Below are 23731 nucleotides of genomic sequence, written 5' to 3'. Positions count from 1 at the left end.
GGAGTTTTAGTTGTTGTCTAGGCACTAAAAATTGTGTAAAATTAATACTCCTAAATTATATTTCAGAATGTGTAATGTCGACTGAGATTAAAGTCTCTTACCAAGGCTGCAATTATTTCCGTAAAAATACAGTAAAAACAGTATTTAAATTTAAAATAACTGTTTTATGTTTTAATATATTTAAACATTTTATTCCTGTGATGGCAAAGCTGATTTTTCAGCTTTCACACAATCCTTCAGAAATCATTCTATGCTGATTTGGTGCCAAAGAATAATTTCTTATTATTAATAGTGTTGAAATGTAAAAGTTTGTACATTTATTAGGCTATATGTGGAGTCATGCATTATTAGTCATTCAAAACCTTCAGCATTAATGATAAATAGGATTTTACTTACTTTGGTCATTTTCTTATGTTGCTTAAGGGGAAGTCGTGGCCTAATGGTTAGAGAGTCGGACTCATAACCCAAGTTCGAGTGCGAGTTCGAGTCTCGTACCGACAGGGATTGTAGGTGGGGGGAGTGAATGTACAGCGCTCTCTTCCACCTTCAATACCACGACTGAGGTGCCCTTGAGCAAGGCACCGAACCCCCAACTGCTCCCTGGGCGTCACAGCATAAAAATGGCTGCCCACTGCTCCGGGTGTGTGTTCACGGTGTGTGTGTGTGTGTGTGTGTGTGTTCGTTCACTGCTGTGTGTGTGCACTTTGGATGGGATAAACGCAGAGCACTAATTCCAACAGCTCTGTTTTAATACATTTATTATAACATTCACACATAGTGTTCAAATTAGGATCTGTAATATTTTCTAATGTTTTAAAAGAAGTCTCTTCTCAGCAAGGCTGCTTTTAATTGTACAGTAAAAAAAAAAAAAATACATACCTGATTCAAGAAAGGGAGTCTGATGGCCACAAATTATTATTTTACTAACTTATTAATTTTAAGTTAAATTGTGCTTTGTTGGTATAGTGTCTGCTAGAATGTTAAAAATGTTCAGTGTTAAATATTTTTAAATTGTTGTTTTGTAATAGATTTTTTTTCTTTGAAAAGCAAGACAAAACAGTAAAAAGCTCATTTTGGCTTTTTAATTCCTGCAATGGTGAAAAAAAATGTGGCAAAATACATGGGGAAAAAACGTATTCGGCCTTCGGCCCAGTGTTTAATTTTGTTCGGTTTCGGCTTCGGCCAAGAATTTTCATTTCGGTGCATCCCTAATGTAAATGGAATAAAAGAAAATATTTTAATATATCTTTTCATCTTTAAAACAATTGCAAAAAAAATAAAAATTTGAGTGGCTCAGTGTAGTTGCAGACAAGGTCAGCTTCAGTGTGCAATGATTTGTCTTATTGGCAGCCCATGCTTGAATGGACAGAATAACCCATTTGAATGACCTGCACTGTCCGTCTCACTCTCACGCTTCAGGGTCTGTTGGCAAAAGGTCAACCCTGCCACGTAGCTTTACTGTCGCTTTCTGTTAGAAGCCATCTGAATCGGCACAGATCTTCGCTCTAGTTCACCTGTCTGCTGTTTCTGCCAGCACCAGAAAGATGTTATGTGACAGAGCCAAATGCACTGAGGGTACTCTGAGTTTCATTATTTGCGAATTCTATTCCCCTAAAACAAAGCAAAAGCTCATTTTAGCATTCCACCCATTTTAAACAGTGTCAGGATGTTGCCATCTGGATTATGTAGGGGGTAATATTTACAGCTGTACATCTTTAGGCAACACATTCATCTTAAATGATTCAATAGGAACAGCTCTCGAGTGAGACGGCAATTCTGCTGGTGTGTCGGGCTCTTAAAGAGATTGATGGAAGAACTGTGCAAGAAGCAGATTTAATAACCTACGGTTAAGCTGCCGTTATATTTTGTCTTTTACTTTTCATTTTGCAGAGAGCACAAGAGAACGTGGATCTGCAGGATGTGTCTTTCCTGTTAGTCCTGTTAGCTTTGGGTAGGACTGACAGAATGGCAGGAGGGGCCAAAGTGATTGAATGTAGCCATGGTTACTGTATGACTGTGTCGCCATGGTGATCCAGCCTCCTGACACGTTACATATGCAAGATTTAGGTTGCTCAGAAAATCCTTAAATGAATATTTCCCACAAGGTAAAATAACTAGGTGTTCCCCAAGGGTCAATTTTGGGTCATCTTATATTTACTGTCACTGTTAAATGTAATGCTCTTTGGGAAGTAGTTAAAATGTTGATATAATGTCAGATTAATTCATTTTAGTTTGAGGATGACCTTGATACTAGAATAGATATGTGGTGCCAAATGAGATTGAGAATATAATCTTTCGTAGAGTACAAACTGGGTTTTGTTTAGATTGATTCAGCAAGTAATCCCGATTTGAAGGAGACTTTATGGTTAGAGAAAAAAAAATTGGTGAGTGTTCATGTTTATCATTATTTAAAATGGGTCAAATTTAAATGTAAGTTATTAGGGAAATACACTTATTCATTGCAGCTTAAAATGGTTTAGTTTACAGAAGTGTTGCTTTGGTTAACAGATGGTAAGCATGCCATTTTTAATGGTCATCTACTAGGAATAGAAGCACCAGCTAGCATTAATATTAACAAAGTTGGAGACAAAAAGTTTTATTTATATTTACATTTTTTTATGAAAACAAATTGGCTTTTTTTTCTCCTGCTTTGTTCCAGTGAACAAAGCCTTTTGTTTTTTGTACTGATAATACAAATTCAGTAGACAATCTTAACACGTCAACAGACCACAGTGTTCTGCCACTGGATGAATCATGTAAACCAGCAGCACATGTGCGATCTCTCTGTCACAGCTGTCTGAAATGAGTTTTGGTTTAGTGCCCCTGAATCAGTACCAACTCTTCTGTCAAGTCAGCCCAGACTCCCTGGAGAGTAAAAAGAATGATGGACTGCTTGCTCTGTTCACATATCGTCTTTGTGTTGAAATCATGTAATTTCAGTCTCCATCACAAAGCGGTGCTGCCAATGTGGTGCTGCGCTTTGAACATTGAGCTTGTACCAATGTCCCAGGTAAAGGTAGAGGACAAAAGACAAGGAATTGTTGCAGGGTGTGCCAGAATTACATAATGCTATCATTTTGTCACTATTTGTTTATATTTTTGTTCTCTTTTGTTTTATTCCTCATTCTGGCGACATTGTCTATCAGTCGACATCGCAAACAATTCTGGTAAGTTTTTTTTATTTTTTGCACTCATTTTAATCTCTGTTGGATTTTTTGTTTTTATTTTTTGTATTTTTTGTACATTATTTTTTATTTGATTGTCACAATGTGCCCATTTTGGTTCTTTGTTCACACACTGCAGCTTTGTGAATGCAGTGGATTGGGGTAAAGGTGATATGAGAGTAAAACCTGGTGTGAAAACTCTTCCCTAAAGAGGATGTGTAGTGTACCACCTGCTTGATAAGTGAGCTTAAAAATACCTCCTGTACCACTACAGCTTTCCATCCCACCACTCACACTTTCACTCGGTTTGTTTCTTGTCTTTTATAACCTCCAACACCCTGGTGTGCATGCCTAGGAAAGCTTGTCACTGCATATTGTTATCATTATTTTGCAACTGAAGGACACAATTTAAAGTTTTCCAATTTCATCTAGATTGATTTTTCATTGTTTTGTGGATTTTCAGCTGTATGGTGAATGATCCATGCTTATCGCAGGAGACTGTGCGGGAACACATGGAGTTTGCGCATTGCACTTTGCTCACATCAATACATTGCTGTGATGGTTTATGACCGTGTGCCTTGTCGCATTTCATTGGAGATCTTTATGCAAATCTGATTTTCTTTGTGCCACCTGATCCTCATTTTGTTTGATTGTTTTCGATTGGCTTGTCGATTTTCTTTTTGTTGGCAGTTTGTTATTGAATGCAGAGTGCATGAATTACTTGATGTCTGTAAGTTAAGAATGTGATTAACTGCTCATTTGAACTGTTTAATATTTGTGTCATCAGACTTCCTTTTAATTTAATTTTAAATTCTCTTCTCATTTCATTTTTGTTGGCTTGAAACAAATATCAACCGCTGTCTTTAATTAGCACTCGTAACAAATACGATCCTCAAACAGTCATCAGAATGCAGGTGATATGAGTTTTTGAAACGATCACGCTGTGCTGAGGGAACTGTTGTTATACCCCGCTGTGTGCTGCGGTACACAGATATATGATGTTGAATACCTTAATTATTATGTATGTCAATTCTTAAACTCTGGATCATTCTCAGTAAAACAGTAAGACTTGCACAGGGTTGGATTGTCAGGCGGGTTTACAAGCCACAGAGCTGCAATGAAGTGTGACTTCTTTAAGGCAAAAGTCAGTCACAAGCCTTGTTCTTTCTAGAGGAGAGGAAACCTAGTATTAATTTTTTCCTCACAAACCAAGACCTCCCTTGGTCTCTAGGCAGCCCAATTTCAAGGCTACGCTAATACTTTTTAAAGAGACATAAAGAAGAAAAAGGTTCTTGGCACTGCTTTACAGAGGGGTGCTTTGTCATGGCTTTGTTGGATCTGTGTATATAACCGTTCAAAAGTTTGAGATCAGTACGATATTTTGAATGTTCTTAAGAGAATTATAGAATTTGTTTATGGTCACCAAGGCTGCATTTATTTGACCATATTTATAGTAAAACAGTAATATTGTGAAATATTATTACAATATAAAATAACTGCTTTCTGTTTTAATGTTTAAAATGTAATGTTCCTGTATAAAAGTAAAAAATTTTGAGCAAATTTTGAGCAATAGTGTATATCTTACAGTTTTGTCATAACGGTGTTTCCTCTTTTCTTTCTTGTAGTCTACTCCATTGCACCTGGCAGCCGGATACAACAGAGTCCGAATAGTTCAGCTTCTCCTGCAACATGGCGCTGATGTTCACGCTAAAGATAAAGGGTAGGTCTGCTTAAGTCTCCTTTTTTCCTTACTTTCCTGTTTGTTTTTTGTTTTTTTTTACATTGAAATAAATATGGTCTATATGAGCTAATTCAAGTTGTTTTCACTCTGGTAAAAGCTTTTGTTCATTAGCCTTCCATTGTCCATATAATACTTGAAGGAAAATCACATTTTGACTGTAAATGATTTTGTTTTTGTTTTTTTCCCCCCAGTGGTCTTGTTCCTCTACACAACGCCTGCTCATATGGACACTATGAGGTTACAGAGCTACTGCTAAAGGTAAGGACAAAATCCTGAATGGGTGTGCATGCATATTGTAGTGTGACCTATGTTTCCAGTTAAGCAGCTTGTCCTAACCCGGCACAATGCAATGAAGCAACCTTTAAATCTAAGCTTTGTCCTAACCTGTTGCAAGTCATTTTGTCAGTGACTTTGGTTTTTGTCTCGTCACACTGGACAGTCCTGTCCACAGTATATTGTCATTGATTCAAAATCCTGCTCCACTTACTACATATTTAAATTTTCCCATGCTACACAGTGTTTTCGGTATCATTGTGGACAGAATAATTACACTTGAGGTTTTTTTTTGTATTATTTATATACTATTATAGGTGTTATGATTATTTTGAATTAGCTTTTTGATTTTTTTTTTTTTTTTTTTATATATTTAGTTTTCATTTGAATTTTTGTTTCAATTTAAACTGAAACATATTTATTCTCCACTGTAGATGCAAGTATATATGTGGTTCTGAAAAGTATACATACAAGAATAGTAAATAACAGTACACAAAATAATTATAATAACAATAAACATTTACAACCATATTAAGCAGTTACAAGGCATTGAAGTATTTCTAGGATTAACTATAGTCACTATATAATCGCAATAATCAACATTATGTACAGTCTTGCTCCGAGCGGGACTCAAACTCGCAGCCGTAATGTCATTAGCGCCATCGCGATCGTGGTACACAAGCATATAGTATTGCCGTTAATATCTTCAGTCCGTGACTAACTTCACCCAGAAGCAACAATATACAAATGTTTTAACAATAAAGATGGAATCATTTAAAATTACTTTTTGCTGCACACACAAACCAGAAATAAACTTTGTGGATGACACTCCGCACTAAACGTCCAGACGCACTTCTTTTTCTTTCTAGCGGAACTACTTACAGATGACGCTAAAGCTGTACTGATTTGTAGTTTAAGCTGTCAACTAAAAAGCCCACCAATGACATTCACTGTCCATTGTTGGTTACCAGAGTCCTTCATAACACATGGCTTGGGTTACTTTATCTCACAGCTCAATAAGAAAGTGACTAATTCAATGTACGTCCTACATTTCTGCATATACAGCTTCATTCTGCATGTCTTCTCAGAGTGCATTCTGTCTCAGTGCAAACACAAGCTCTCCCTTGATACTGAAGTTCCACAGAGTATGGCCTTTAAGCCCAGCTTCCTTTACTTACAAAGCTGATATATGGAACACTATGCTCACGGTGTGCTCTCCCATGCTCGCTGTGTTAACAGAGCCCTGCGGAGTGGCCAATCTGTCTCTACAACAATGTTTGGAGTTTGATACACAGCAGAACAGAGTGTTCTTGGCCTCAGGAGAGCTTATCACAATACCAGTAGCTCCCCAGATCTCCTTAAGATCATTATATTCGATTAAATGTGCTGTGCAATGATCAACAAGACAATTAAGAATCCTCTTATCAGCACAGATCCATTGTCAACACCTGACGTTATCTTGATGTACCTGAGTTCCTCAGGAGCTTTTGTTTCATTCCTCTCACTTGCAGCTCAAAAGAAGAAAATAATTTTCCATACAATTAAAGTAGATGGTGACCAGGGTCTGTCAAGCTCTAAAAAAGCAGTCAAATTGGTTCATACAACTTGTGTATTAAATTTGAAAGAGTTAAGAAAATAATTTTTAGGAGATCTATCCCTTTAATCATTTTGTACTGTTTACCCCCTGCCTCCGAGTGCAAGTTGATGTCTCAGTCATTTTCTAAAAATGTGTTCGATATTCTTTTCCCTCAGTGCTATTAACTCGGCTTCTGGGGCATGGCGGACTCCCTAATAGATAGAAATTCATAATCTATGCTAAAACTGCTCTAACTGCTCAAGTGGAACCGCATAATGTTCTCAGTGTATTTGAAAATGAATCTTGGCCGTCAGAGTTGGTGCCATCCTTTCCGTGTGATCTCACCCTGAATGTTTTTCTGTAGCATGGGGCGTGTGTTAATGCCATGGACCTCTGGCAGTTCACCCCTTTGCATGAGGCTGCCTCCAAGAATCGTGTGGAGGTGTGTTCCCTGCTGCTGAGTCACGGAGCTGATCCCACGCTGGTCAACTGCCACGGGAAGAGCGCGGTGGACATGGCCCCGACCCCAGAACTCAAAGAGAGGCTCACATGTGAGTTTACCTTCTTACCATCTTTAATTAGACTTCTGTTCAAAAGTTTGGGGTCAGTTAGATTTTGAATGTTTTTGAAAGAATATTCTTATATTCGCCAACACTGTAATCTGTATTTATCATGCAAAAGTAGTATCTGGTCAAAAATCTGTCAGAAAACTCAAAAACAATAATACTGTGCAATAATATTAAAATTTTAAATAACTGCTTTGAATTTTAATATATTTTAAAATTGTATCGATTTCTTATGCAGTTTATTGAAATTTCAGCAGTCATTACTAGTTTTAGTGTCACACGATCCTTCAGAAATCATTTTAATATGCTGATTTGGTGCTCAAGAAACATTTCTTATCACAGCTGAAAATATATTTTTTTCCTTAAAGTGTGGAAACTTTTAAAAGATCATAAATGTCTTGATTAATTGAATGTGTCCTTGCTTAAAGGGTTAGTTCACCCAAAAATGAAATTAGGCTGCGTTTTACTCACCCCCGAGGCATCCTAGGTGTATATGACTTTCTTCTTTCAGACGAATCCAGTCGGAGTTATATAAAAAATTGTCTAACATCTTTCAAGCTCTATCTTTGCAGTCAGCGGGTGTTGCATTGCTTCAGTCCAAAAGAAGTTTTTAAAACGTAATAATCAATTTAATCTAGCTTGTGATCACTGTTGTAAACGGAAGCAGTTCCGGGGGAATGACGTATGAGGTCAACTTTGCGCATGCGCAGCTCAGAAGTGACGCACGCGGAAGCGCAGGGAATCCTCCCAGAGCTGCTTCTGTGTACAACTGCTGGCGCAAGCTAGATTAAAGTGATTATTACGTTTTGAATATGGATATTTTTCTTACAAAAACGCATCGAGGCCTTTGTTCACCCCCCGGAGCCATGTGAGACACTTTTTTTTATGCATGGGTGCTTTTTATTTAACAACTTTTGGACTGATGCACTGCAACACCCACTGACTGCAATGATAGAGCTTGAAAGATCAAAGACAATTTTTAATATAACTCCGACTGGATTCGTCTGAAATAAGAAAGTCATATACACCTAGGATGCCTCGGGGGTGAGTAAAACGCAGCCTAATTTTCATTTTTGGGTGAACTAACCGTTTAATGAAAGTATCAATTTCATAATTATAAAAAAAAGTCATTCTTTATGTAAGTATATTTGTAAAACAGTGTTGTTGTTGTTTACTAAATCTATTAAAAATTGTTTTTGTTAAATAAAATAAAGTTAAAATAAAATATAAATATTAGATCAAAAACTCAAAAAGCCTAAATTAGAAATATTACCTTTGCAACTTACTAAAATTAAGATTAAGTTGAAGTACTGAAACTACAAATTAAAATAAATTAAAGCTAAATATAAATATAAAAATAAAAAATAAAAAACGAATGAAATTGACAGACGCACATAAAATTCCATCTGCATTGGAATTCTAAAAGTATTAAGTGTAATTATAAATAAATTATATAAAGAAATATATATATATATATATATATATATATATGGCTAAAGTCTGTTATTAGGCACGACACGCCTTGATGCAACTTTTTTTTTGTCGTCATTATATTAACAATATAGCATATATGGCCTTTCACCTTTCATAAAACAGACTCATTCCTTATTGCTTAAGAGTAAATTAAAGACAACAGACAAGGATCTTTCATCGTTGCTCAGCATAAGTGGCATCAAAGTCCGCAAAACTCATCCTACTCGTTCGCCTTGCAAGTGTAAGTGAGCTGGACGCAACTTGGCTCTGATTGTTCCTGCCACCTTCTCACTGGCACCGAGAATGACACATCAAGGTTTAGAGAAAGCCGCCTTTAAACATACAATATTCTCGTTCTGCATTATTCAAGTGCAGTGGAGACTGAGCTCCAGTCTGCTGATGAGGTTGGCAGGCGACGTCGTTATATATTTTGCCTGTGAATTCTCTATCTGGCTTCTCCCAGTGTGGGGTGGAGTGATGCAGTTTTGACTGAAACTTTACACAATTTGCTATGTAAAGATTTTCCTTTATCTGGAATTTGTGTTTGAGCTTGTGCTGCGAGTATTTTACGATGCAAAGTAGAACAAGCAAATGTTGTAATATTCCTCCTTTGTAAGTCACTTATGATAGTGTCTGGTAAATTAAAAATATAATAAAAATGAATAAAAATATATAACAATTATAATATTTATATAATATAACTATAATATTTCTTGTAATTACAAAAAAGATAATATACTTAATAAATTAATAAAGTGCAGTATTTAGTTCTCAGTTCTCCATCCTTATTATTAATGGGTCAAGCTGTGATCCAAGAGTGCTAATATTTAATATACCAGTTAAATATTATCTTCTATACTTTTAATACTACTTTTAACTGTTGCATTGTTTTTGAGATATGCAAAGTTGGATGCTTTGACTTCTTTTAAAACAATTTTTATTGACTAAGAAAAATTATACAAATGAACTTTAGTTATAAATTTGTCTAATACTACTCAATATTAATTTATTGATTTATAAAACTTGCATAAAAGCAAATTTAAAATTATGATACTATTTTTGCTGATTTGTGTTAAAAAATCAGCACATTACAAAATAAATTGAATTGTTTTAACCGTTTTAAATACTTCAAGGTAGTACAGTATGAAAATAGATATAATCATTTTGAAATTTGCTAAAGATTGCATTTAACAGTGTTTTTACAGAATAACTGTTGGCAAATGATGGCAAAGATCATCCAATTGTTGCAACTGCAATGTTTTGCTAAATATCAGCATGACTGGGATTACCTTTGGCCGAATCCCAGCTGTGCTCATTCAGTAAAACGGCTCTCATGTAGATGGAATAATGTTCCATGCTTTGCCGTTCTTATGAGCAGAAGCATAACAAATTGAATGTGCAAAATTCATTCGATCAGGTCAAACGATTCAGTCATACATTTTAGATATCTTAACTCATATTTTTGCTGCCATAAAGCCAGATTGCATTGTAGCTGTGAAGCCTCAGTTACTTTTTTCACACTATGTCTTGATGAATTATGTCTACCACTGGCTTCTGTCAGAGCGTCTTGAATCACCTCTCTAAATATTATTTTTTCCTCTGGTGCAGACGAGTTTAAGGGCAACTCTCTTCTTCAGGCGGCACGGGAAGCAGACATGACCAAGGTAAAGAAGACCCTAGCTTTGGAGATCATCAACTTCAAGCACCCACAGACGCATGAGACGGCACTGGTGAGCCCCTGCTGATTCACTTCAAAGCTCACCAGCTGAGATATCAGGTTTAAGTGCAGATGTTGAAGGGATAGTCCAAAAATGAAAATCCTGTTATCATTTACTCACCTTCATGTCATTCCAAACCTGTATGATTTCATTTTTTTCTTCCTAAAACCACAATAGGAGATATATAGGCAGGATGTCCACACCGCTCTGTTCCATGCAATGAAAGTGAATGGTGACCCAAATGGTGCCAAAATGTTACCAAAAAGACAGAATTTGTGGTAAACCGTGACACTTACAAGGCCTCTATCCTGTGTTTTTAGCACTGTGCTGTCGCCTCACCTCACCCAAAACGAAAACAGGTCACTGAACTGCTACTACGGAAAGGAGCCAATGTCAATGAGAAGAACAAAGAGTGAGTGAATGGGTCTGTGATGTGTTTATCAAATGCCAAATGTTTATCCCCTTAAGGTCTGTCTGGCCTACTTATTATCTTCTCTGTTATCTTGTCCTTCTTCCCTGTGCAGCTTCATGATGCCTCTCCATGTGGCAGCAGAACGGGCGCACAATGACATCATGGAGGTTCTGCAGAAACACGGGGCGAAGGTACACAGCTGCTCCTGTGTCAGCAGACGCCACATACCTGCATGTGACTACAGAGCCGCAACACACACACACACATTTACACACCTGACACCTCGCATCACCATCCAACTCTCACAGTATAGTCTGCCTTAAAGGGATAGTTCACCAAAGCATTTTCAACATTTATTCACCCTCATGACATTGCAAACCTGGAAGCTGTTTTTTTTTTTTTTTTGTGGGAAGAAAGAATATTTTTTTGGGAGATATTCTCTTGCCATATAACAACAGCTCAGGTCAGAGAGAGGGAGGAAATTGGTCATTTAAAAATAGATTATGATTGTTTTGGTGCAAGAGCCATTGACTGACATAAGTAGTCTTCTGGGGAAAAAATAAAGCACTACAAGTGTAGAATATGGCCCCTCTACAGAACCACAGCATCTTTTTTGTCTGTTCTCACCTGAGCCAAGAAAAATCAGTTCAGTGGAGCAGCATTTTTGTCACATCTACTGTTGTGTGCAGTTGAGTCATCACGTTCCTGCTGTAAGAGGAGAAGAATGAAGAATGAGCCCATTGCACTCTACTTTTATTATTATTATTATTATTATTATTTATTTATTTTTTTTGTCAGAGTAATTTGCCTGCTTATCAGTGGTTCAGATAATTGGCTTTGAGATGGAAGAGCTCATCATCAGTATGGAAGTGTTTATATGCTAACATCTTCCCAATTAACTGCCAAACATTCATCACTCCATTCACAAAGATACTTTAGCAGATTGGTCTCTCACTTGAAATCTGATCACTAGAGTTGGGAATCATGAACTTATTCTGATTTATCTGTAACATTTGCATTCTTCCACTAATGCAGATGGACCTGCATAAAAGACACATCAATTATGCAATACATCAGAGCAAACTTGGCAAGCAATTCATGCTTTTTGTCACATATGCACAAGAATGAAAACTTAAATTGCATGATTTATTGTTTCCCATGATTAATAGTATGGTGCTTCTGTGTGTGGAATGGAATGACGCCTTTTTGCTAGATGAAATACATTTGAAAATATGAAATAAGTTCTAAGCTCTTTTGGGAATTGCATTGCCTAATACAATTTTGATTCTTATTTGTTTTTCTGTTGCAGTCTGAAATGACCTTATTTCACAACAGGCTGCTGGGGAATTTCAATGTATTCTAAATATACTGTATGCTACCGTTTAAAAGTTTGGGTTCAGTAAGATAATTTTTTTATTCAGCAAGAATGGGTTAAATTGAACAGAAGTAACAGTAAAGACATTCATAATGCTACAAAAGAATACTGTACTTTTGAACTTTCTATTCATAAAAGAATAATGAAAAAATAGATAATGGTTTCCACAAAAATATTAAGCAGCACTACTGTTTTCAGCTGTGATAAGAAATGTTTCTTAAGCATCAAATCAGCATATTAGAATGATTTCTGAAGTATCATGTGACACTGAAGACTGGAGTAACTGCTTAAAATTCAGCTTTACTAACAGGAATAAATTGCTTTAAAAATATATTTATATATAAATAAATATTGTTATTCTTTTTTTTTTTTTTTTACTGTATTTATTTGTGTTCATCCTCAGTGTTTAAAACTCTGTGGTTCTGTTTCTGTACTACTTTTAAAAAAAATAATTCTGACACATTTAGTGGTTGTGTCAAAGTTTTCTAGTGAAAGTGAATAGGTAAATAGCCTGCCGCCTCGGTCTCACAGCTGGACTGTGTTAGAGAAACTGGAGGACGTCTACGAGCTACATCAGTCATGTCATTACCTCTCCAGAGCAGAGAGGGGTAAAAGACTTCCAAATCAATGGAGCCCTTTCAGAGAGCCAAATCAGATAAGCATCGACTAACTGATCAGGCATTCAGCTACCGCCTTGGTTGAGAGCATCGCGGCTGATCAGCTATTCTTCAGCGGAGAGACCAGGGGAGCCGATACTCCTGGAAATAATCTCATCCACAGTCTGCTGTCTTTGTTCGAGCCAAGAGTGTATCTAAAGGGCCTCCCCGTTCATCAAACTTCCGTGTCCTACTTTCACGCAAGGTTGTATTATCCAGAGGTCCTCTTCATTGATGCTGTGTGGCTCTTTTATGCTGCCTGGAGCAGCTTGATTTTCAAAGCTGACTTCCCTTGTGCTCGCATCCCAGCTCTTCTGCATGATAAATAAACGGAGGCTGACCCTCCATAACCTGAATTCCATCATTCAGTCATCAGTGTCCATCTGTTGCAGTACGACCCCGCGGAAACGCATCCGATCGTTAACTGGTGTTGCAACCCAGCTCACTGCCAAACTGCAGCGGCCAGACTTAAGTGACATTAATGGACTGGATAAATAGTCAGGCTGGAGGTTCAAAGACAAGAGGCTATTGTAGCTAGCGTGTGTTTACAGACCATGTGTGAATCAGTAAACAGATGGTGCGGAAGCTTCGAGTTAATAAGAAGAGCAGGAAGCATGAAGAATAAAGCTGTCTAAAGCAAACACAGTTACTGAGGAAATCAGCTGATGGTGGGAGATGCTTATTAGCTGAAGATCTAGATTGATATGTGTAGCTTTGTTCATACAGGCAGGAAAGTATGTTTTTGGTATAGACTGTAAGACTGAAATCTGTTTAGTAGTTTGTTGGCCCAAAATTCACATTTCACCTGCTTTGTTTTGTAAGATTTTTAAAAGAAGTCTCTTTTGCTTACCATGGCTGCATTTATTTGCTCAAGAATGCAGTATTATTGTGAAATGTTATTGCAATTTAAAATAATTGTTTTCTATTTTAATATATTTTAAAATGCAATTTATTCCTGTGATAAAAAGCTGGATTTTCAGCATCATTACTCCAGTCTTCAGTGTCACATGATCCTTGAGAAATCATTCTAATATGCTGATTTGCTGCTCAAGAATAATTTCTTATTATTATCTATGTTGAAATGTTGGAAACAGTTGTGCTGCTTAATATTTTTGTGTAAACTGTGATACTTTTTTTTTCAGGATTCTTTGAATAAAAAGTTCAAAAGAACAGCATTTATTTGAAACAGAAATATTTTGTAACGTTATTATTGTCTTCACTGTCACAGTTTAATGGATCCTTGCTCAAATAAAAGCATGAAAGTAAAATCTTACTAACTCCATACTTTTGAACAGTAATGAAGTTTAAAATTTAAATTCAGAATCAGATTTTTGTATTTCAGTCAGTCATATTTGGATTACATCATTTTTCCATTATTTGCAACTCTGTATGTAATCATAATCATGTGATCATAAATGTATATATAGTACGGATGCTGAAACATTTATACCATGGAACATTTTCATCCAAAAATGCAATAAAATGCTGTTTTCAGTCAAAAGAGCCAATTTTGGCCAAAAATATGAGCAAAAACCAGAACTTTAACAGATGTAATTGTAATGTGAACCCCATGGAGAGGACAAAATGCAAGGCTATGTGAAATCATGCAAGCATAAGTTATTTTCAAAGAACATTTTTAACTTTCTACGTACTGTAAGCATCTATTCACCAATGAGACTTCATTTTCAGTTTTTCTCAAAATTAATGTTCATGCATTATTATCAGTCACACATTTATTTTAAAACAAATCAGAATTGGTTGCAGTGTGAACAAAGGCATTGTGTGCTTTATATGGAGAACTGGAACACATACATTTCGCACTTTCAGTAAAATACGATTTTGCTGAGAGTTTGAGTTTTTAAAAAGTAACAAGTTTGAGACAGAATAATGAACTGTAATCATACCATACGCTAAACCACACGCAGACATTACACAGTAGGACCCTTTCTTTCTTCACTGTGCAGTGTTGATAGTCTTTGAATGAGTGTAGAAGTTTCCCAGGGGCTTGTCTGATTAATTCATATTTGTGTTCATTTCAAAAGAGGCCAAGTTTGCTTACAGCTCAGTCTTGCTCTGTGGGCTGCGTTCAGATGTGCTCTTCACTGATCAGTGAGGAGGAGGAGATTCCAATCTGCTCACTTTCTTTCCATCCTTTCTTGTGTTTGTTTATAGATGAATGCTGTTGACACGCTGGGTCAGACTGCATTACACCGGGCGGCTCTGGCTGGACACTTGCAGACATGCAGGATACTTTTGAGTTATGGAGCCGACCCCGCCATCGTCTCCCTGCAGGGCTTCACAGCCGCACAGATGGGCAATGAAGCTGTACAGCAGATCCTAAATGGTACGGACTGAATCTGGGGTTTGGGATTGTTTATTTGGGCTTTGAAGTTCTGTATCTTAATGCATTAACAGTTATGGAAATTCACGTTAATGTATGCTTGTGTCTGTTAGAAAACATTCCAGTGAGGAACTCAGATGTGGATTATAGACTATTAGAAGCAGCAAAAGCAGGAGACTTGGACACTGTGAAGGTGAGAGGCGCCTTAATTTGGTTTCAAATAGAGATGGACAGGATAGTTGTTCAACAGCCAACCAAGGGTTAAAAAAGGTTTTGGAGGTGAGGGAAGCTTAAAAATCTGTGGTGATCTGGTGGAGCCGAGATATAACATGAAACTCTTTGGCCACAATTTTTTTTTTGTAAGAAACTTTAATTCATTTTAGATACTTTGTAATAACCTTTACAACTGTTTTCATTAGTGTAGTGCTACAAAGCAGCTCCAGGTTACATGGAGATGAAAATATATCTGCGGTTATGGATATTGAATTTTTTTATAGGTTTTTGTCTGGAACAAAAATACCCCAAAATGAGTTTAGTTTCTTTATTCCAGACAGATAAACTTTTCAAGGACACAGCTTGCAGCTCTTAGATGTGTTTTGTTCCATACTTATGACCTTTTTATTTTTATTTTTTTTGAGAGAGCGTGAGAAGAAAATTGTATTATACTTGCTGAATACTTTTATTCAGCAATGGCACATTAAATTGTTCAAAAGTCACAGTAAAGACAGTTTAAAATGTTACGAAAGATTTTTATTTCAAATAAATACTGTTCTTTTTCTATTTGTATGATTTCTGAAGGATCATGCGACACTAAAGGCTGGAATAATGGCTGCAGAAAATTCAGCTCTGCTGTCAGGGATAAATTACATTTTAAGATATAAAACAGTTAAAATAGAAACAGCTATTTTAAATTGTAATACTATTTCACAATAGGGCGGGGCGATATAGCTAAAAATGTATCAACGATATAATGTTTCATATCGTTCGGTATCGATAATTATTGACATTTTTTATAACCTTTTTTAAAACCGAGCAATAGAAAAAAATGTTTACATTTTACCACTGTATTTTTAAATTAACTCAATTTATTGAGACAAACAACAAATATTTTTTTTGTTTTAACAGTCAACAAATAATAAAAAAATTCAACAAATATCTAATTTCTAATGTTTTACATGCAGATTAAATAGGTTAAACTTTTGGCTTGTCTCCCGAGGCCACAGGAGGGCTCAATGAGCAAAATAATGCAGCACATTAAATTGTCAACGCAAGGAAGTAACTGTCTATAAAAAAAAAACGTGCATTACGTCTAAATGAACTCATATATATCAAATATAATTTCGTAAATTGCATAAACAATTATGAACAAAACAGCATCACGTATTTATGCATTGCTTAATACAAAGAGCCGAATCGCCATTCACACAGATTGCCTTTAAAAACATATGAGACGCAGTGAAAAGGAAAAAACCTCCACAAAAATGCGCAACGTTTTTCTAAAAGTTTAAACTATTTTAACTTTGCATGGCTGTCTACATCTCTTGTGTGAGACGCGAGTGCAGCAGTCGTATTTGTCCGTCTAGAAAATGGACTGAATATGCGTTCTGTGTGAATGGCTTGGTTTCGGTTTTAACCTAATCAAGATCTTCCCCGCATTGAGCTTCTATATTTCTCTAATATTTTGAATGAATAACGCAGCAACTGCGCGTCTCGTGGGCTAGACTAACAAAACATTAAACTACAACGTCACTTACATCATCATCACCGCATCTCGTGCTCCACTGATGACGCTCCCTGATGCACATCTAACATTGGATTGTACTATTTTTGCATTTAAATGCAAATGTTTATTTTAAATTCAACTAATATTCATTCTTTACTCACAAGCTCTTCATCACAGGCAGGCACAGCACTCATGTTCGTGTTTGTGTGTGCTGTCTGCGTCACTCATAGCACGTGCCTATATCGTGCACTATATCGAACATGTTTTATATCGTTATCGAAGAAGGTGTACCGTTGATAAATATCGATATCGTTTTATCGCCCAGGCCTATTTCACAATATTGCTTTTTTACTGTATTTTGTATCTAATAATTGCAGTCTTGGTGAGCATAAGAGACTTCTTTCAAAAACATCAAAAATCTTTTTGAACTGTAGTGTATATATTATTAATATTGCAAAATTATTATTAATTAGAATTAATGTTATTAAAGTTACAAATTATTTTTAATGTAAATACTATTTGTGTTAGTCTGCAAAACTGGTTTGAATAATTTATGCACAAGTCTTTAGATCAAAAGCTTTATAACCTTAAACCTTTTGACTAGGGATGTAACGATTCACTCACAATTCAATACGTTTTACGATTTTGATTTCACGATTCAGCAGACGAGTTGAATGAGACGCAGATTCACTCTCTGCCAGCAGGTGGCGCTTAAAGCGTTTTCTTGGTTTCCACTGTAAACAAAGCAGCGCTGCACTTATGAACTTATGCAGGGCTCCAGACTGCGATAATTTTTTCTGCCTGTGCGACTAAATTTTGTGTGCGGTCGAACTGGTGTGACCACCGTGTTGGTCAACTCATAAGCGCTTCAGTTTCTGTTGCATGTATTTTAAAACATCAATCACTTTCTTAATAACTTATATATATATATATATATATATATATATATTTATAACTGTATTTATATATAACATATTTATGTTTAGTGAAATCTCTCATCCTCTGAGGATTGAATGATTGAGTAATGATCATTTCATGTATAAATGTTCAGAAAGATCATAGATGAGGTTTTTAAACTGTGCTAAGTCAGCCTTTGGGCTTCTCTGTGGATCTGCGCTCAATGTCTTTATCTCTTTCAGCATGGAGCAGACCCCACCAAGAAGAATCGGGATGGAAACACGCCATTGGACATGGTGAAGGAGGGAGACACAGATATCCAGGACTTGCTGAGAGGAGATGCAGCGCTTTTGGATGCCGCCAAAAAAGGCTGCCTGGCCCGGGTCCAGAAACTGTGCAGCTTGGAGAACATCAACTGCAGAGACACACAGGGACGCAACTCGACTCCGCTGCACCTGGCAGGTAATGAAAAATCATTCTGCGGCATTCCGAGCCATCGCTTTCAACATAGAAATGAGAGCACTTCTCCCTTTGAAATGGAAAAATCAAGCTGTACCACCATCCAGAGAACTGCGTTTCTACAAAAGCATTGAAGCAGTGTTGTGAGATATCATCCCACCCCAGAGGCGAGGCAAAGAAATCCAGAAGGAAAGAAAGGGGGACATGTTGAATTAAATCTTGGCTCTCATCCCTTTCTGAGCACTGTGTAAGCCTGGCTTCCAGGCGGGGATTCAAAGGCTTCCTTGCCAAATATTAAATCTGTCTAAGACTTCCACACAGTTCATACCGTCACCGACATTTACATGCACAACAATATTCTCCGTATGGCTCATGTCCCCGATAAAGTCTTATTCAGAATAATGTCTTTATGCGAGCCTTCCCCCATCTTATTCATGGGTGTTCTTGTATTCGTGAGAATATAATATTTCGGAATATAAATGTTTTCTGGAGTCGTCCACGTGCATTGGTTGTTCTGTGATTTTTAGAACACATTTTTTGTAGCTATGAAAAAAAAACTCAATCAAGTCAACTTTATTTATATAGCGTTTTAAACAATACAGTTTGTTTCAAAGCAGCTTCACTATAATAAACAGGGAGGTAGCAGAATCATTAATGCAAACTTCTTCAAATAAAAGACACATTCAAATTCTGCTGTAAAGCAGCTCTAAAAATACTGTATCGTAAAAATACAATAGTATCATTATTCAGCTCAAGTCAGTTCAGTGTTTGTTCAGATTTGGTTCAATACTGTGTAAAGTTAAATTATGAAACTTGTTCAATTCAGCTATAAGCAGCTCTACAGAAGACAGTAGCAATGAATATCTTATCCATGACTTTTTTCAGAAGTTTTAAATAGTAATTTTAATATGTAATATTTAATAGTATAGAATATGTCGGAGCCAAAGCTGAGCTGCTTTTTGATAATAATAATAATAATAACTACAACTATTATTATTATTATATTGTCATTGCTATTTTATAATAAACGTAAAGTTGCAGCTGTAATGTTTGAAGCACATGACTATCATAATAATATACAATTGTAGCTGGATTTTTCTTAATAATCATTTGGTTTATAACTACAATGACAATGATGATAATAATAATTGTTGTTATTCTGTAATAAACATTATACAATTGCATCTGGAATGTTTGAGAGGACATGACTAAATACGAAAGAGTAAAATATTGCAGCTGGATTTTTACAAGCATGGCAATTTGTTTCAAATATATTACTATTAATAAGGATAATTCAGTTTATAACTATAATTGCGAACTAAAAAGAATTACCCAGAAGCCTAAGGGTGTTAAATAGATTTGAGTTCAGAGAAGGAGAACACTGCTCCAGGATCATCATTTGCACAACACTCCAGCTGTGCCAGTGACTCATACTGCGTGCTGAACAGCACAGATCAGCAAATGTCACTGAACAGATGGAGTGAGCGCGCTGGTCATTCCACTTATCTTGCTAGGCCTGGCCAGCAGCAGGTGGGTGACGGCCCTTACCATCAGGCAAAGATATAGACACATGATTTTACTCCAGCTAGCACACATTCGCTATTTCCACTGGAGAGCAATGGGCTGTGACTAACGTGGTGGTTGTGACCCCTGCTTAGAGAACATGCCACTCGTCTGCTGTTTGCCTGTGGGGAGAATTGTAAGACAAATTAATTTGTTCTGACTGACGTTACAGGATCTCATGCATTACAATCCTGATGCTTTGTCTAGCAATTTTTTTAATGACTGGTAAGTCATTTTTAAGGCTGCTTGGGGGGGACTGAGGTTAAATCCAGGGGCCGATGCCCCCTGATTCAGCAGTGTCTGCCCACCAATCAAATATATTTGTTTTTATGTATTTTTATTTGTAATTAATCCATTTTATGATGAAATAACACTTAAATATAAGTGCATTTATCCACAAAAACAAATATGTGTAGTAATTACCTCATTCAGAAATGCTTTATGTTTTCACTCACTAGCATTAGGCTCATTTTGCAGTCTACACTTTCTCTGATGTATTGAAAACGGCCGCTGACACTTCATGACGAGTGATACTGTTTCCACAACGTTAATATTTTTTAATTCACTATAATCCTAATGCTTATCATGGTGTTAATGAGAGTAAATCTGCTTTATTAAAGATAAGAGGCAAAGAGAGCAGTACAGCCAGACAGATAACATATTCGTGGGAAGGAAGTGAGAAACACTGCTAAAAATGCTTGTGGTTTATAGAGGAGAACCTGCAGGAAGCATCTGATGAGCGCTGCACACGCGGTGGAGTGTGTACGTGTGAGACAGAGACCGTGTTCTCATTAGTGCAGTTCTCAAAGCTGGGTTTGTGTGTTATTAGAGGGCTACAGCCTGTAATGATGAGGGCTCTAATTAGTGACGGTCCTGTAGGCATGTATGTCTGGAGTGAGAGTGAGAGGGAAAGGAACCGAAGAAGACGGTTAAAACTGAAAATAGTAGTGTCTGGTCTTTTTGGGAAAAGGTCAGTGACAGCTTGCTCAATGCCAAAGGTTGACTGCTAGATTGAGTTTCTTCTAGCTAAGCTGGAGTGACAAAAACACACACACACACACACATCTGTGCTTAGCTTCCACTTTGCACTGAGCAATAAATATAATTACAATCACAAGGAGTAACGAGGAGTAAGATTTCAGTAACACTGGCTAAAGAGAGTTTAATTAATTGAGTTTAATTAAGTTTTGAAAATGGGAATAGATGAAATTTCACTATAGACCTATGCAGAGGAACTGAAATGCACCCAAGATGAACAATTTGATCTTGGGAACAATTAATAAATTGACTGAAACTGTGAGCAGGGGGAAAACTTTTTTTTTTATTTTTTATTTGATTTATATATTTTCGGTTTTCATTTAAATTTTAGATTTAGTCATTTCTTTTGTGCTTATATTTTAATGATCTCTATTTTTATTTCAGTTTAGTAACTTACATACTATTAGTATTTACTAATATTTTGAATAAGGTTTCATTTTAATTTTGTTTTACGTTTTAGTAGTTTATGTGCTTTGATCATTTTTATGTCATGGTTTTTTTATATTTCTATATGGCTTTACACGCATCTATCTATCTATCTATCTATCTATCTATCTATCTATTTTAATGATCTCTATTTTTATTTCAGTTTAGTAACTTACATACTATTAGTATTTACTAATATTTTGAATAAGGTTTCATTTTAATTTTGTTTTACGTTTTAGTAGTTTATGTGCTTTGATCATTTTTATGTCATGGTTTTTTTATATTTCTATATGGCTTTACACGCATCTATCTATCTATCTATCTATCTATCTATCTATCTATCTATCTATCTATCCATCCATCCCTATCCATCCATCCATCCATCCAGTTGTGGTGTGCCGTAGTGGAAAAATTATTTTTAAATTTTTTTTTGTAAATTTCAAAAACACTCTGAAACTGTGATACGGACTAGTTGCTTGTGTTTGATACCAGATTTGTGGGTAGATGGATTTACATTTCTCTGCATCCTTTTCTCCACAGCTGGCTATAACAATCTGGAGGTAGCAGAGTATTTACTTGAGCACGGGGCAGACGTCAACGCACAGGACAAAGGTGGCCTTATTCCCCTCCACAACGCGGCCTCGTATGGGGTGAGTGCAATTGCTGATTAAAAGGAGGAACATTTCATTGAGACTGGGACTACATGCAGACATCTGTTAAGCTGACACATGTCATGCCTCCGGTGTCATGTCAGGTCTGGCAGGAAATGGTGATGTGGGTACCTCAGACACACACAAACAGATGTAGATGCTGAATAATCCATGTATTTGCTCCTGAAAACGAAACACAGGGCTTTTTTTCTCCCAGAACAAATGTAAACCTTCACCTGAACCCCTCTGTGCTCTGATACAGCACTTTGTTTTCACTTCCTGTGAAAAATCAGAGTGTGACTGTATGTAAAATGTGTTTGGACATCTGTATTTGTTCTGCCAACAGAACCTTGGCTTATGCACTTTTAATGCGTCGCTGCACCTCATGCTTCTTCAGGGGGTTTCAGTTGCATTTTCACTTGCGAACAACCCAGATGCCGAGATGAAGCCGTTTGCGAGCCGCAACCCAGAGGAGCCTTAATCCACAAAGCACAGAACACTTCTAATACAGGATTTGACTCTTTCTGGAAATCAAATCAAGCGAATTCAGGGAAACCCATTACAGGTGATGGTAGTTGGAGGTATTTATCAGCGTCTGCCCTCTGGAGGTCTACAGGGATGTGATTAGACCATGCAGATGGATGGGAGCAGATTGCAGTTACATAAACATGCTGGATCAGAACTAGTCAGACTCCGGCCTTCGACCGCACTCACATACACTCTCTGTTGCCATCCAAGAAACAGGACCTCTGTGACGCGAGTTGTGAGATTCTTATTGGCTGTGACCGGAGTGGCAGGTTGCCCAGGCTTTGCTGATTGGCTAGAGGAGAGCTGGCGGCCGGCCAGCCGATGCTGGCTGACCTTGAGTGCGCCTCCCTCTGTTAATTTGCGGCCTTTTTGTGTAAAGGCTGTCAGCGCTCGGCAAACACAGCCAGCTGATCGCAGTTCCATACAGTCACTGCTACTGACGGAAGGACATCTCAGCCACACACACTGTGCACCACAACTCAAGAGTTGGCCAAAACCCAAGCTTGTTTTGCCCTCCCTCTCTATTGCTAATGAGAACGGTTCTCATATGCCATTTAAAGGGATAGTCAAAAATGAGAATTCTGTCGATATTTACTCATTCTCATGGTGTCATGGTCATTGTTATTTTTAACTAAAACTATAAAAAATGTGTTAATGGAAATAAAGCTGAAATATAAATATTATATGAAAATTAATTTAACTAAATAAAGATGATAAAACTGGAACAAAAACAAAAAATGAAGTAAAATATTTTAAAAAATTAATTTTTAAAATGGCAAAGCACAAAATTACTAAAAGTTAAACTAGTTAAACTCATTTTATTTTTTTAAATAAGAGCCTGTAAATTCTGTACTAACTGATTGTCTTTCCCTCTAGTCAGCTGTTAACTGCTGCCACCAGATTACTGAGAAAATGATTTGATCTTAAAGGGGTCATATGATGCTGCTAAAAATAACATTATTTTGTGTATTTGGTGTAATTAGAGCTGAGGCCGGGCTAGCGTGAGCTGAGGCCGGGCTAGAGTGAGCTGAGGCGGCGGGGTCGAGAACGACACGCCCGGCGGATCCGACGAATGAGCGGCAACCACATGGCTGGATTCCGCTTTGTCCACGGTGAAAGTTGATGTATTCCCTCAGCGACCAGCACGGATCA

The 23731-nt window shown here is 36.8% G+C and overlaps 1 protein-coding gene across 1 annotated transcript in view; it reads left to right on the top strand.

The window, feature by feature from the left end:
- Nucleotides 1-23731, top strand: part of LOC107703465 (tankyrase-1-like) — a 104624-nt gene that overhangs the window by 69069 nt on the left and 11824 nt on the right. Inside the window, exons 6-17 of the mRNA XM_016506082.1 lie at nucleotides 3147-3167; nucleotides 4790-4884; nucleotides 5097-5163; nucleotides 7119-7305; nucleotides 10402-10523; nucleotides 10832-10923; nucleotides 11036-11114; nucleotides 15127-15298; nucleotides 15409-15488; nucleotides 17623-17626; nucleotides 18105-18377; nucleotides 21942-22051. Coding sequence (XP_016361568.1) covers nucleotides 3147-3167; nucleotides 4790-4884; nucleotides 5097-5163; nucleotides 7119-7305; nucleotides 10402-10523; nucleotides 10832-10923; nucleotides 11036-11114; nucleotides 15127-15298; nucleotides 15409-15488; nucleotides 17623-17626; nucleotides 18105-18377; nucleotides 21942-22051 — 1302 coding nt within the window. The remainder of the gene's footprint in view (nucleotides 1-3146; nucleotides 3168-4789; nucleotides 4885-5096; nucleotides 5164-7118; nucleotides 7306-10401; nucleotides 10524-10831; nucleotides 10924-11035; nucleotides 11115-15126; nucleotides 15299-15408; nucleotides 15489-17622; nucleotides 17627-18104; nucleotides 18378-21941; nucleotides 22052-23731) is intronic.

This window comes from Sinocyclocheilus anshuiensis, unplaced genomic scaffold (genome assembly GCF_001515605.1).
Source record: "Sinocyclocheilus anshuiensis isolate Anshui unplaced genomic scaffold, SAMN03320099.WGS_v1.1 scaffold330, whole genome shotgun sequence".
NCBI lineage: Eukaryota > Metazoa > Chordata > Actinopteri > Cypriniformes > Cyprinidae > Sinocyclocheilus > Sinocyclocheilus anshuiensis.
This window is presented reverse-complemented; position numbering and strand designations above follow the sequence as displayed.